This window comes from Antennarius striatus, chromosome 12 (assembly GCF_040054535.1).
Source record: "Antennarius striatus isolate MH-2024 chromosome 12, ASM4005453v1, whole genome shotgun sequence".
Taxonomy (NCBI): domain Eukaryota; kingdom Metazoa; phylum Chordata; class Actinopteri; order Lophiiformes; family Antennariidae; genus Antennarius; species Antennarius striatus.
Window position 1 is genome coordinate 13,130,253 of NC_090787.1, and position 11,383 is coordinate 13,141,635.

Sequence of the window (11,383 nt, forward strand, 5' to 3'; positions counted from 1 at the left end):
AGCAAACTATTCTGAATAACATTAATACCAGTTGTTATAATTTTTTTAAGCCGTTAACTCCAAAGTGTTACCCAGTTAGTTTTTATCTTTCCAGCATTGCAGTAAATAATGTGGAAATTCTTTTGTGGCTGAGTTCTTTCTCACCACCTCCAACAGGTATTTGCTTTTTGCTTTTTTCTTTTCCTTTCTCCACATCAGTGGCAGGCCAACTTGCTGTCCCACTTGAGTTTACATGAGTAGTTTCATTTTTTTTCACACTCCCAGTGCAGCTTTACTTTGTATGGCTGCCAAAGCTCAGGTGACTTCCGCATGAGTGACTTTGTGAGGACGCTGGTCAAAGTTCAAGCTCCAAAAACAATAAACAGTCACAGTCTTAAGATGAAGGATCCTACCAGCACCTGCTGCGTGAGTATCTCTCAGAAGTTGAATGTTCATTTCAAAATGAACTTTGTAAGGGAGTGAGGTTTTGTTCTAACAGCTATTACTAACTTAGAGCTGATTTGAACTATGGTTCTGTTGCTTCATGTAAATGTTTTATGCTCTCTTCCTTCAGTACAATCAACTCTATCAGGATGTGAAACAACTTTCAAAAAGTGGCGAATACTTCTGCAAAGAACTTATGGCAGTGTTTCAGCAAAGGTAGGTTTAATATGGGTGCAGCCTTCAGATTGAACCTCAATGACAACAGGAGTTATTGTTTGACTCAGCCATCGTCTCATGCTTCAACTATTTCTTGTTTTAGGGCTGAGATGGAGCTCACTTATTCTAAAGGGCTACAAAAACTAGCTGGTAAACTCATTCGGGCCTCCAAAGGAATGCCAAGCAAGTGAGAGAAACTGAGCTTAGTTTTTAATTTGTTCTGCCTTATGTCTGTTCAACACGATCTCTTCCTGGGGACAACAGAAATAATGGCATCAGGGGAAATAACATGCATGTAGAGAGTTAGATGTGATCACAATACAGGAAGGTGCAAAGCCAATTAGCCCCTAGCTCTGACCTTTTCATGCTGGCTTCCCCACTCAGCTCCACCTACAGTGCCTGGTGTCATGTGTCAGACGAGATGTACTCCAGAGCAGACGCCCACAGGTATATTATTTTTGTCACTTTATAATGCGCACTGTCCATAGAGTAACGATTGTTTGTGAGTTATGATATTAAATGTGTGTTGTTCACGTTTCAGATCATTGGGAAATGCATTTCATCAAGAAGCAATCTTGGAAATACGACAAGTCTTAGATGAGCACAATAAAAGGAAGAGGCCTGTATGATGACATTTGTCTTTCTATCAGAACACTTGTCTGCCCCAATGAGCTTCTAACCTGCTCTCTTCTGTATCAGCTCGATAGCGCCGTTGACAGATCTGGAAAACTTGTTACTGTTAACTGGAGTGAGCAACTCAAGGTAAAAGTTCTTTAACATAAAAACTATTAAGAAAAGCTTGGAAAATCTAGTTGTTGTGTTGTCAAGCATTTGATTTATGAGTAATAAAAAGCACATTTTTGAAAACATGTTGAATAAATTCGATTATGTAATTGTATGCAGTTTTTTACTGTAGCCATTACTTATACATGTATAGAAATTAGTAATATATTTGATTCAGCGATAAGGTTTAATTTAATATGGGGAATCTGTCTGGCCCTGTGTGATTACATCAGGCAAAATAATTCACTCGTGATAAAGGACTGCAGTATTACCCACTTATGTTGTAATACTGTCGATATGGAATCTTGTGTCTCCTCTTTAAAACAGATTAAAAAGAAATTGGTTGGACTCACGAGAGAGCATGAGGCTTTGTTCAACTTTGTTGAGAACAACAAGCACATTTGCACAGAAAAAGAAAAGCAAAAGGTAAAGAATATGTCTACCAAGCTATTTTTCACCAGGAGCATATGGTATGTATTTTCGTAGTGAATAGGTGAAGATTGTGTCCCTATCCTTGATTCCAGATGTTGAACAGGCTGACTAAGTCAGCAGAGATGCAAGCACGCTTGGATGAGGAGTACTTTACCCTCAACATGGAGGGACATCAGATGAGACTGAAGCTGGAGAACACGCTGAAAAGCTGCTACCAGGTAGGGAGATGCTCCGCTGCTTCTCACAGCCATCCGGCCACGTCAGAGGGACTCCTGTATGTCGACAGTGAGGGACTGGAGATTGAACGGGAAGCATGACCCCAAAAGATTTTTGTTTGATCTACTGTCAGACTACCTCACCAGCTTCTAGGATTGAATGTGGTGCAGACAAAGCATCACAGCTTCTTTCTAATTTTTTTAGATCGTACTGGAGCTTGAGAAACAGCGAATTGAAGTTCTGTGCAACATTTTAAATAGACACAACCTCCACATGTCCAGCTTTGGACACACCATCCAGCATGTAAGCCATTCAAAGATTTATCTCTCACAATGAGTACAGTATATATGAATCCCACAATGGATGTTCTCATCTCATTACATTATACCTTACTGTGCCACTTCCAGGGCCAAAGACGAATAGAACAGGAAGTTCAAAAGGTGGACATGGATAAAGACATAAAATCCCTCCAGGAGGAAAACAGTGTAACACCTGATGATAATAAAACTGAGTTTCTTGTGGTTGACTATTTTGTAAGTTTACTATTTTTTAGTTGTTACCCATTCTGATAACTTAGTGGTTATTTTACTGGACTCGGATGTATTTATGATAATACTGTGCATTATAGATTTTACATTATATAGCTTGCAGTGCCGCTCAGGTCCTTGAAAGTATGATCTGAATAGTCAAGGCCTACAACCCATCATCTTGGATTATTTAAGTGTCTGTTTAAGAATGTGAGCTTCAATGAGAGCATGTTCACATAAATTACTGGGATATACTCACTTTAAATTTAGATTTATTCAAATCTGCATCACAGAGTTGGGATTTTTGATTGTGAGCTGTAGATATAAAACTAAGACCATCAATTTTGCTTCTGTGATAAATCCATATTTTCTGCACTCATCAGGAGGAGGACAGCAAATCACTGATGGGAAAAGACAGAAGAAAAGAAGCCATCAAACTCAAACTCCAGCGTCTGGATGACAGCATTACAAAAACAAAGAAAGACTGTGAAGGCGAGTTCGGCACATTATCCATGAAATCAGTCTAATCATATAATATGACATGATGGAGGTGGAAAATTCAATGTCTTAATAATAATTCAGTGATTCGTTAAGGTCATTTAGTTTCTTCAGAAATCCCGTTCCACTTTCTTGTTGCAGGAGTTGAGAAACTGATGAAAACATACTCTGAGAATCCATCATTTTCTAACCAAAAGAACCTTGAAGAAACTGAGCAGCAGCTTGAAGAGGTGAACCGTGTGCAGCCCGTGTAATGGATGAATGGATAGTGATGCTATATTTACAGGGATTGTTCAGATTTGTGGGATTGCACACTGATATCACATTGTTGCCTGTAGTGTACTCTAAAACTGGATCTTCTGGAGGCCACCCACTATAAACTGTCTGCATCACTGTCTGAAATAGAGGGGACACCAAAGTCCTTCCACAGATTTAAAGGCAGTATTGTGAAATGGAAAGACAAGGTAAGAGTTTGTTTTAGGACTAGAGGTTTGTTCAGGCCTAGTGCTATAGTCTATAGCCAGTTAATAAATCCAATATCTTCAGTTTAAAAGCCCAAGAGTTATAGGGAATGTCTTAATATGAGGAATAAATAAGTTTATTAAAGCAGAGCCTGTGAAGCCGTATTGGGATGTTTGACTGGATAGAACAGATATACAGATGAACTTTTTGTTTGCATATTTTCATGTCATTATTACAGCTACAAGTGCTCTCATTTCATGTCATGTATTCTTGAAATTAATTTCAACATCATTTAATGTTATTTACTGATTACACGTTTATTCATTTAGCAGAAGTAGGTTTCTGAATATGTAGACTTTTAGTAAGCTTATTCAAATCTGCAACCGCAACCATATGAGGAGGCAGATGTTTGAGTCAATTTGATTTATTCAGCCAAAATATGCTGTTAAACCTTAAACCCTTCCACACATTCCAATACAAAAAACCTCTTGTAAGGTTGTCATTTTTTGGATCAGCTTTCACTCCTTCCCCAACACCTCAACCTTTAAGTAACTTCTAAGGTTATTTGAACCAAAACCGACTTCTTGGAGCAGCAGTCATTCCCTGTACTGTACTGTACTGTCGTGAATTGCTGTTGAGTTGTAGAATTACAGTATTTTGTGCATCATAACACGCACTGGATTATAAGGCGCACATCTAATGAATTGTTTATTTTGTAATTTATTTCATATGTAAAGCGCACCGGATTATAAGACGCACTATAGAAAATTATAGGCTTTTAGGTGCGCCTTATAGTGAGGAAAATACTGTAAACAATTCTTTCAATTACTAATGTAGACAGGACATAACAGATTATTTTTCTGTGGAAGGACTGTGAGCACAGTGTTGTTCAACTGACCCGTCCAGTGAAACTCAGGAGAACCCCGTTTAGATCCCGACATTCTCTGAGAGCCTCCATCATTTACAAAGGACCTGCTCAGTTCGGGACTCAGCAGTCTGCAGAGACTCTACGGACCGCCACAAATCAGGTGACCCACACGACTACGGAGCATGAAAATGCAGCCGCAGTGTATGAGAGCAATGGAGTCACTGATGACAGACAAGGTGAATACATCAACTCAAAGTTTTATTCCTTTTGATCGCATTTGGAATTTCATTGTGAGGTTAAAGCAATGAGACGTTATGTTGAACAGGCGGACTAACACCAGAGGCATCCAGTATAGGACAATGCAAAGCCCTGTACGACTTCATGTCAGACCAGGACGACGAGCTGATTTTGAAAGAAGGTAAGCAGCAACTAATCGAAAATATAGAAGCTAAAACAGAAGAAAAGGAATAACAAACAATTATTTTTGCTTTTTAGGAGATATTTTGGATATTCACAGAAAGGAGGAGAATGGTTGGTGGTTTGGCAGTCTCAATGGGAAGACCGGCCATTTCCCATCAGCCTATGTTGTGGAGCTGCTTAAGTTAGGCAATGTCAAATCAACTGATGCCTGAATGACCTAAATCATGAACAAATACCCTGAATCAAGCATCTGAAAGTTCTGCAGCCCCAAACACTTTAGGTAAAGGTAGAGCTCATATCCATTCAATCGTACAAGTCCTTCAGGTACCATTTGGGATCTGTGCATTCAGCCACTCCTGAAAGATATTTTGTTCTATTGTCGGGAATGATGCAGCATGTTTTTGTTTTTTTACTTGTACCATATTGTCTACAAATGAAGTGGAGCTGTAATGAGTGTTGTATAATTCTGTATTGAAATTATTTAATTATCTTAGATACATAAAAATTATTTCCAGGGACAAAAAATTAGTCTCAAGCTGAATAATGCTTAAATAAAAACTGTTTACAATCATCTCTGCATCACGTCATTTAATTAGAAACTGTTACTAGTCAATTAAATTACAGGGGCAAAAATTAATTGCCAACTGCTTTGATATTTGGTATTTTTGTCATTTTCCAATGAAAAACATCAATATGCAATCTTTCATTGCAGCTAATTGAATTCAAAGACTTGCTGCTGGAAATTATGATAGAAAGCATGTTTGAGAATTATTAGATTTATTGATGATAAAATAATCTTTAGCAGCAGCACTTGATTTCTTTATTTTTGAGACCACCATCAGATATCAGCGAGGCCCTGCTGCCATCTCTACTGCTGAAACACAACTATGCTAAGACATATTGATACAGGACACCGTTACACACAAATATGACAAATATAAGTACAGCCCATGAAGTGGGTTTCGTTTATTTAAATGTATAAGCAAGAATTTCACTGTACGGTTCCTTCCACTCTTATTGTCGTGCCCGAGAGATGAACTCCTTCCTGATGTTTGCCAGGAATGCTGCTAAGTTATTGGTCTCCTGAAGCCGGCTTTCCAAGGCGGGCAAACATTCCAGTGCAGGGTCACTCGACACGACTGTGGGAAGTGAACAGTGAAATTACACAATCGGTTTAAAGGGGTTCCTGTGAGATGAGACTAGTGTGTCACTTACTCTGATATACCCCGTCTTTAATGCCCATTGTGACAACGTAGGCGCTGTCCTGATCGGAGGGGTTGATATTTCGGAAAACAAACTGCAGCTTTTCACCTTTAGAGGGACAGCAACAAAATCATGGTTGAAATGTTGGACTCAATATCATTTCTGTTGGATAGACATAGAGTAAAAGCTTTACTTCAGATGAGCGACAAGTGTTATGTACTTCTTTGGTGAGAAACTCTTTCCTTCTTTATTCCTGATACAGAAGAAGACACTGAAAGACCAGTTTTTATTCTTCTGCGCCACTAGCTGCAGTTGCCTTCCTATTCATTCTAATTTATCAGGAAAATGTCATAAAAAATGTCCATTTGAATGAAAAGGTGAAGCTGTTAGATTTTTTTGGTCAGTATTACGTCAGACATGATTCTTAGACACAGCTCTAGAATTCAGCTATTAATTATCAGAAGCTACTGCGAAAATGCTTTTTCAAAGAATCAAGAGATCTCATCACCATCATTAAATATTCAAAAGGTCGATTTTGCTGAGACATCATATCATTCCAAACTGACCATAGCTTAAGAACAAAACTGGAGAATGTGGCCATATGTTTAATTTGCTCAACCCAGAAATTGTGGAGCCTTTAAGAAACTATAAATTTTCCTCCAAGTGTTCTTGAGAATGAAACACTCATGAAGTCGCAGTGACCTCAGGCTTTGACTTTAATGATCTAATCAGTTTGTCCTTGAATCCAAGTAGATTTTTTTTCCAAATCTGATGAAATTCATACAAGGTTTTTCCAAAAAGTCACACAAATGAGAGAAATACAAACACAGAATTCCTCCTAATGCATCTGTTGCTTACAAGGAGGCACAACACGAGGTATGGATAATAGACACAGGAATCATATAAGATACTCTCTGTCACACCTTTAACTGTTTTACTGATGATTGTTCGTATCTCCATCCCCAAATGATCCTGAAAGACTAGTCTGGCTTTCTGGAGATTCTTCAGTCTGTCTTTGTTTGCTCTATTTTGAGACTGGATTACTGAAGAAAGAGAAAAAAGAGACACACAATTGCAAAGATCGGTTCATAAAACTACCAAATAGTCAAGTCACAAATTTGATGCTGTAATTCAAACTACTTTTTTTTTTTTTTAAATAGTAACTAACATTCTTTTCTCTTGGCTTGTTCTTCTTTTAGTTTCTCTATTTTCTGGATGATTTCTTCTTTCTGCATCTCCTTCTGCTGAATCTCAGCCATCACTTCAGTAACACTGCAACGTTTCTCTTTCAGCAATGTGCTTTTTTGTTGCAGATCTAAGGGACAAACATGCATCAGTCCTAATACATTGTCACCAAAAACTAATGTCACTCAAAACATGAAAACAAATATGCTTATGGTAGTGCGGTTAGAAGCAATAACTTCATCAGTCCAACAGCTTCAAAGTGGTTTTATGTACGTCTTTGTAAACTGTAAAACTGTGGGATCTAGATAAACTCACCTCTTTTGAATGTCTGTAACGTCTCAAACAGTAGCTCATCATCTTTACATTTCTTCAAACATGTATCTGGCAAAAAAGGAAAAATAATTCACTTACACTCAGGATTTAAGCACATGCTTTTGGAGGTGGGAGGAAGCCGGAGAACCCGGAGAGAACCCACGCAGACAGCATGCAAACTCTGCACAGAGCGGGACTTGATCCCAAACCTGCCGTGTTGTGAGGCGACAGCGCTAACCACTGCGCCACGGTGCCGCCCTAAATGGATTTCATTTCTGGTATATGAATGGTTACATCGCGCTTCAAAGCGGTGATGTATTGTAATTGTCAGTGTTTGTATGTTTGTCAGTCCACCAAATATCTTCACAACCGTTGCAGATAGAAAGATGAAAGAAAAAGCGCATTTCTCAGGCGGCAAAGGAGATGAAAATGAGATGATGACCTTAATAAAACTAGATCAAGGTCAGATTTCAATTTTTGTAGATTTTTTTGAACATATCTCAGGAACCGGATATGATAGGAAGATGAAACAAAAGGCGTTGTATTCAGGAAGGCAAGGGGATGAAAATTAGACCACAACCTTGAAAAACTAAGTCAACGTCATACTTTCACGATTATACATTTTTAGGTACACATCTCTGAAACCTGATGAGTTATAATCACAAAACAAAAAGTAACATTTTCAAGAAGCCAGAGGCACAAAAATGTGATGATGACCTTCACCTTTGGAAAACTAAGTCAATGTCATACTCGATAGTACAATATAAAATTAATTGCTGCGACAATTAAGAAAGTAGGTCAGGGTAAAATTTTTAATTCAGGGGTGTCGCGGGATGTTAATGTCTCTGACTGCCTTGTTTTGATTAGAAATGTCCTGATGGGGACGCAAACTGTTTTTAGGGGAAGCACAAACATGTTTAATTATTGTATTTTAACATGGATCCCAAGACAATTGTTGTAAATTTATTCATTTTGGGGGGTCTCAATAAACATTTTTCAGCCATACCTTGTGCAGACTTCACAAACTGTCGGTGGCTCTGACACAGCTCTGCCGTTGCATCGATTATCTCCCCAAACGCTTTTAGCTGCTTGTTGTGCATCTCTTCCATTGCATTGGTGAATGTGTCACTCATGTTGGGATCAGTGATGGACGCCATGGTATCTACACGTTAGGCAATCTGAAATAAAAATGAATAATTAAATAAAAACAGGACAGCACATCAAGGAAATAAAAAGAAAGTTCATACTTTCTTTGCTGATAACTTTTTAAATGGACTCAATACCTGTGTTTGCGTTTGACTATTAAACATTGACAAACAGTATATTGGGGCGGCACGGTGGCGCAGTGGTTAGCGCTGCTGCCTCACAACACGGCCGACCCGGGTTCGAGTCCCGCTCTGTGCGGAGTTCGCATGCTCTCCCCGTGTCTGCGTGGGTTCTCTCCGGGTTCTCCGGCTTCCTCCCACCTCCAAAAGCATGCGCTTCAGGTTGACTGGCCAGTCCCAAATTGACCATAGGAGTGAGTGTGTGTGTGAATGATTGTTTGTTTCTGTGTGGCTCCGCGGTACACTGGCGTCGTGCCCGGAGTGTCCCCCGCCTCACGCCCTGAGACTGCCAGGATAGGCACTGGCTACCCCGCGACCTGCATTAGCGGATTAAGCGGGTTGGAAAATGAATGAATGAATGAAAACAGTATATTGGCCATTCTACCGACTTTGTGCAAATTTCAGAGTTGGAGACACATTTTTAAAAGTTGCTTTTTTCCAAAAAAACATTGTTCACACATAAATTGTGCCATGTTTCTACGTTACTTACTTAAAAATGATGAGAGATAATGACTCACCATGCAGCCATAAGGGACAGGAATACTGTGAAACTTCCTGGCCAAAAATTCAGATTTGTGGCTCAAACCAGGCTCCACTCACATGGTAAAACAACAAATAAACCAAACATATGTTTTAAAATATACCATTGAAAATATGAAAAAAATCTTTTAAGTATTATTTTCAGGGATTGAAATTTAGGGTTTGTACATTGAGACAAATAATTCCCAAAAGAAAGTACCTAGGAAGGTAGCATAAATGCTGATTTTATATACATTTAGTTTAATTGCTATGTAATTACAGTATTGTGTTTAACTACATCACAACATAATCTTTGTAAATATTGAAAGTCTGAATTCTTCATTGTTTTGTTAAGTAGTTTTATTATTGTGGGACAGCAATTTTCACGAAATCGGTAGAATGACCCATATACATCAGTGCGTGTGTGTGTTTAGAATGTAGCAGCAATCGACTTATAAATTGATGGATTTGTATACAGTATCAGGATAACACGAAGTTGCATTGTTACACATTAATAACCTTTTCATTCTAGATCCGTGTCACATAAGTTACAGATAACAGTAAAAAAAAAAAAAACAGCAGGGTCGCTCTGTCAAACTGTGACACAACATCAACAGTTTCGACTTTCACGCCAGTTAGAATAATATTGTCAAATGATGACTATTACATCCCTGTTTTAGCGTCATTAGATATCTCATTAGCACGTGGTGGTGGGATGTGGATGGCTGATGGCAAAAATATAATACATTAGTACAATCCCAGAGCCAGCCAGTACTAACGGGCCTCAACACAGGTTAATGTTTTCTACACGAGAGGGATTAATCTTCAACAACCTGTTGTATAGTTCAGCAGCAGAAACGGAATAACCCCATCGTCTTTCAGCTTTAATCCTGTTTACATATTTGAAAGTGTCTCCATTAGATCCACGTATAAATAACTAAACTTCATGACAGTCAGGTCTGTTGTTAATCGCCGAGCAGTGACTTGCTAACGTTACCAAGCGGACCTTAACGCAAATACAAGTATCCGAGAGAACTAAATCATCTGACTCGTTGAATAGCTGCGTAAATTAAATTAGCATGCAATACTTACATCGATACAACAGGGGATATTTGATCACTTCTTGTTGATTTGATCTACCGGAGCCGTCGCTGCTATATTTTCAAAAATCCGCGGTTTGCATAAGGGGCGGGGACAGTACACCGGAAGTGTATGTATTTTGCTTCCGGTTTAAAAATCCATACGATAAAAAAAGATTTTACGAATCTAATTACGTATGTCAAAAACTTAATGCAAACATGGCAGCATTTTTAGTTTATTATTTATCTCTAAAGATTTAAAAGTGTCTTCATCTTTTTTTTTTTAGTTTATGACGTAAGTCAAAGTACCCGGATGATCCATTGCGAGACTTATTTCTGCCACCCTGTGGTGATTCTGTGGAGGTTCAAGTGTACCCAGACATCAAGTTTATAATACAGTGCTGTACTGTACTTACAATTTAATGTTGATCTAAAAAACATAGAAGCCGTGGGCATTATATAATTATGAATATTTTTATAAGGATAGATGTTAATATTATGCTTTTTATCATTTCCTACAGAAAAAATCTCACAATTGTTAAGAAGTAAGAGTAATCCCAAATCCATTCATACCCACAATATGCCCCATTCATGAAATTTTATCCAGATCTGTACATTATACATTTTTTGAGAAGAAAAATAATGCTTTTATTATGAGGTTTTGCCCTTAAAACTTTAACTACCTTGATATTACCATTTTATCTGCATGCCAGTTACAGTGTTATGCAATTTATTCTGTAATTTTGCTGAGAAGGAGAATATTATTGTGGCTGAAAGGAAATGTGATCATTGTTTCTGAGTTTGTACACCATCTAATATGTATCAAGTTTAAATACATGTCTGTGGTGGAAATATTTATTATAAAAAACAAGCAAGAGATGAGGGATAAAGACATTTCAAATTGTCAAAAAATAC

General features: G+C 38.1%; 2 protein-coding genes across 3 annotated transcripts; one reads left to right on the top strand and one right to left on the bottom strand.

Annotated features, from left to right (window-relative positions):
• The first annotated feature begins 276 nt into the window (after positions 1-276).
• Positions 277-5,309, top strand: nostrin (nitric oxide synthase trafficking). The gene is made up of 16 exons (XM_068329263.1): positions 277-405; positions 554-639; positions 743-826; positions 1,024-1,086; positions 1,181-1,262; positions 1,339-1,401; positions 1,750-1,848; positions 1,947-2,072; positions 2,275-2,373; positions 2,478-2,603; positions 2,981-3,089; positions 3,237-3,325; positions 3,434-3,559; positions 4,427-4,661; positions 4,751-4,843; positions 4,921-5,309. The coding sequence occupies exons 1-16, from the start codon at positions 310-312 to the stop codon at positions 5,055-5,057; spliced, it is 1,713 nt and encodes a 570-aa protein (XP_068185364.1). The 5' UTR covers positions 277-309; the 3' UTR covers positions 5,058-5,309.
• Positions 5,310-5,548: 239 nt separating this feature from the next.
• On the bottom strand, positions 5,549-10,572 carry spc25 (SPC25 component of NDC80 kinetochore complex). 2 transcript variants are annotated; one of them, XM_068329264.1, is made up of 7 exons: positions 10,482-10,572; positions 8,552-8,723; positions 7,549-7,614; positions 7,217-7,363; positions 6,972-7,091; positions 6,061-6,156; positions 5,549-5,984 (listed from the first exon to the last, which is right to left on the bottom strand). In XM_068329264.1, exons 2-7 carry the CDS (start codon positions 8,700-8,702, stop codon positions 5,860-5,862), a joined length of 705 nt encoding a protein of 234 aa, XP_068185365.1. In that variant the 5' UTR covers positions 8,703-8,723; positions 10,482-10,572; the 3' UTR covers positions 5,549-5,859. The 2 variants fall into 2 exon arrangements, with proteins under 2 accessions (XP_068185365.1, XP_068185366.1); XM_068329265.1 differs by lacking the exon at positions 10,482-10,572 and adding an exon at positions 9,389-10,029.
• Between the last annotated feature and the right edge of the window lie 811 nt (positions 10,573-11,383).